This window comes from Kogia breviceps, chromosome 9 (assembly GCF_026419965.1).
Source record: "Kogia breviceps isolate mKogBre1 chromosome 9, mKogBre1 haplotype 1, whole genome shotgun sequence".
NCBI lineage: Eukaryota > Metazoa > Chordata > Mammalia > Artiodactyla > Physeteridae > Kogia > Kogia breviceps.
In genome coordinates, this window is record NC_081318.1 from 39,397,084 (window position 1) to 39,399,255 (window position 2,172).

General features: G+C 39.0%; 1 protein-coding gene across 1 annotated transcript; it reads right to left on the minus strand.

The window, feature by feature from the left end:
* Window positions 1-419: 419 nt before the first annotated feature.
* Window positions 420-1,864, minus strand: LOC131762307 (ubiquitin-conjugating enzyme E2 D3). Its single transcript, XM_059073808.2, has one exon. The coding sequence runs from the start codon at window positions 1,682-1,684 to the stop codon at window positions 1,241-1,243; it is 444 nt and encodes a 147-aa protein (XP_058929791.1). The 5' UTR covers window positions 1,685-1,864; the 3' UTR covers window positions 420-1,240.
* Window positions 1,865-2,172: the final 308 nt, after the last annotated feature.

Sequence of the window (2,172 nt, forward strand, 5' to 3'; positions counted from 1 at the left end):
TATAAGTTACTAATTTATGATGGACTTTGTATGTGAAATCGTATAAAATGAAGATTGAATTAACCATGAAAATAATACATGTTAGCAATGGATAGGCAATTTAAAATACACCTTATATTTCTAGAATATTTCAGAGTTGGCCAAGTGTTTCACCTATATCATCTGAGTTGATCTTTAAGTGAAACTACAATATAAATACAATAACTACAAATATCCGCTATAGGAGGTTAAATAATGGTCACTGAAGACAAGTCCTAACCTCTGGAACTTTTAAATATTACCTTATTTGGACAAAAGTGTATGCATTCACAGATGTGATTAAGTTAAAAATCTTGCAATGTGGACATTACTCTGGATTATTCTGATGGACCATAACTGCAATAACAAATAAATGTTAATTATGTTATTTATTATTCACATTGGTTTATGCAACTTTATTGAAGAAAAATAAATCAATTACTAGCAGAGCTATTAGTTGATCACTCATCCATTGACAACTTGCATCATTTATTCAGTGCTATATTAAACAGTGTATTGGAAGATAGATTAACTAATAGCTCCAAGCCTCCTAACAATTTAAATGAAAATTACAAAATGTTTGAGACCCTATTTTGGAATACAAAGGGTGTTTGACTTCCAATTTCCATTCTCTGTAGAACAAGAACAGGTCATTCCTTTATTGACATGCATAAAATACATCACATTTTCTGTTCTGCTGATGCTATAAATTCAATACCAATTCTCCAGCCACATCAGTTATGAGCATAAAGTATATCATGTAACCTCAAATCTCTAACAGTGGAAGGCTTACACAAGAATGGATGCTGCTAGAATAATGCTGCTTCCTGTGATGTGGCAACTGAGCATCCATCTCCCTCCCCCTCTGATGATTCTTCAGCATGTTAGAGCAGTGAGGAATGGTTTTAGTCTCATAACCAAGTTAGAGTGAAGACATTGACCACATAATACACATGCTCCATTTTTTAAAAAAATTCTGAATCTTGGGCAACTGTTCTCTTGTAACTACTTTACAGTTTCTAAAAGCAGTTATTGTCCAAAGCTGGAAGAACTTAAGTCTTCTCAGATGAGCATGTGAATGAATGGAGGGAGGTAAACAAAAAATAAAATTAAAAAAGATGAGGTCTGATAGGGGAGCAGCCGGATAAGAAAATCAAAAAAGGAACAGTAATTTAAAGTTTATTCCAGCTATAATGCAGGTTATTCTGACTTTAAGGTAGCATCACGTGGCATACTTCTGAGTCCATTCCCGAGATATTCTGTTGTACTTATCTCTGTCTGTTTTATAGATCCGTGCAGTCTCTGGCACTAGGGGGTCATCTGGGTTTGGATCACATAGCAGTGAACAAATGGATAAAAGAACTTTAGAAATAGTTAAAGCAGGAGACCACTGTGATCTTAGAATATCGAGACAAATGCTGCCATTACTGTTAATATTTGGATGATAAATTCTTGTTGTAAATGCAACCTTAGGTGGTTTGAAGGGGTAGTCTGTAGGAAAATGAATTGTCAAAAAGAATACACCGCCTTGATATGGGCTGTCATTAGGTCCCATAATTGTGGCTTGCCAATGAAACATATCATCCCCAACTGGACCTGCAGAACATTGTGCTGGAGGGTCACGGGCCAAATCACTAAGTTCCTTATTAATCCGTTTCAGCGCCATAGTCTGTGCTTTTCGTCTGGCTCCTCACTATCTTGGTGTGTGTTCAAAGTTCCGGCCAAAACTCTTGATTATCCCGGCGGCTAGGAAGGATTGTCTCTTGGTCTCACACCGGCTCTGCCAGACACAGGCGCCTTCTTACTAAACAGACCGGAGGTTGGACTGGGAGGGCGGGGGCCGGAGGCGGGTCATGGGCTGGGGGGAAGGGTAGACGAGCGGCGGAAAGCCTTAGACTCAGAGAAGCATCGAGAACTGGAAACAGTAACACATGTTGTATAAGATAGAGGCAGAGGGAGCATTCATATATAGGAGGAGAAGGAGAAGGCAATGTGCTCATGGAGATAAGAGATTGGAGGGAAGTGGCCACAAGTCAAATAATGCCAATAGTTAGCAACAGCTGGAAGAGGCAAAGAACAGATTCCCTCCTGCAACCTCCAAAGGGCATGTGGTCCGTACAAAAATGCATGAGACCCACAGAAGATTGTCTCCCA

Coding starts and splice junctions, on each gene's coding strand:
- LOC131762307 (XM_059073808.2), bottom strand. CDS start 1,684: ATGGCGCTGAAACGGATTAATAAGGAACTTAGTGATTTGGCCCGTGAC.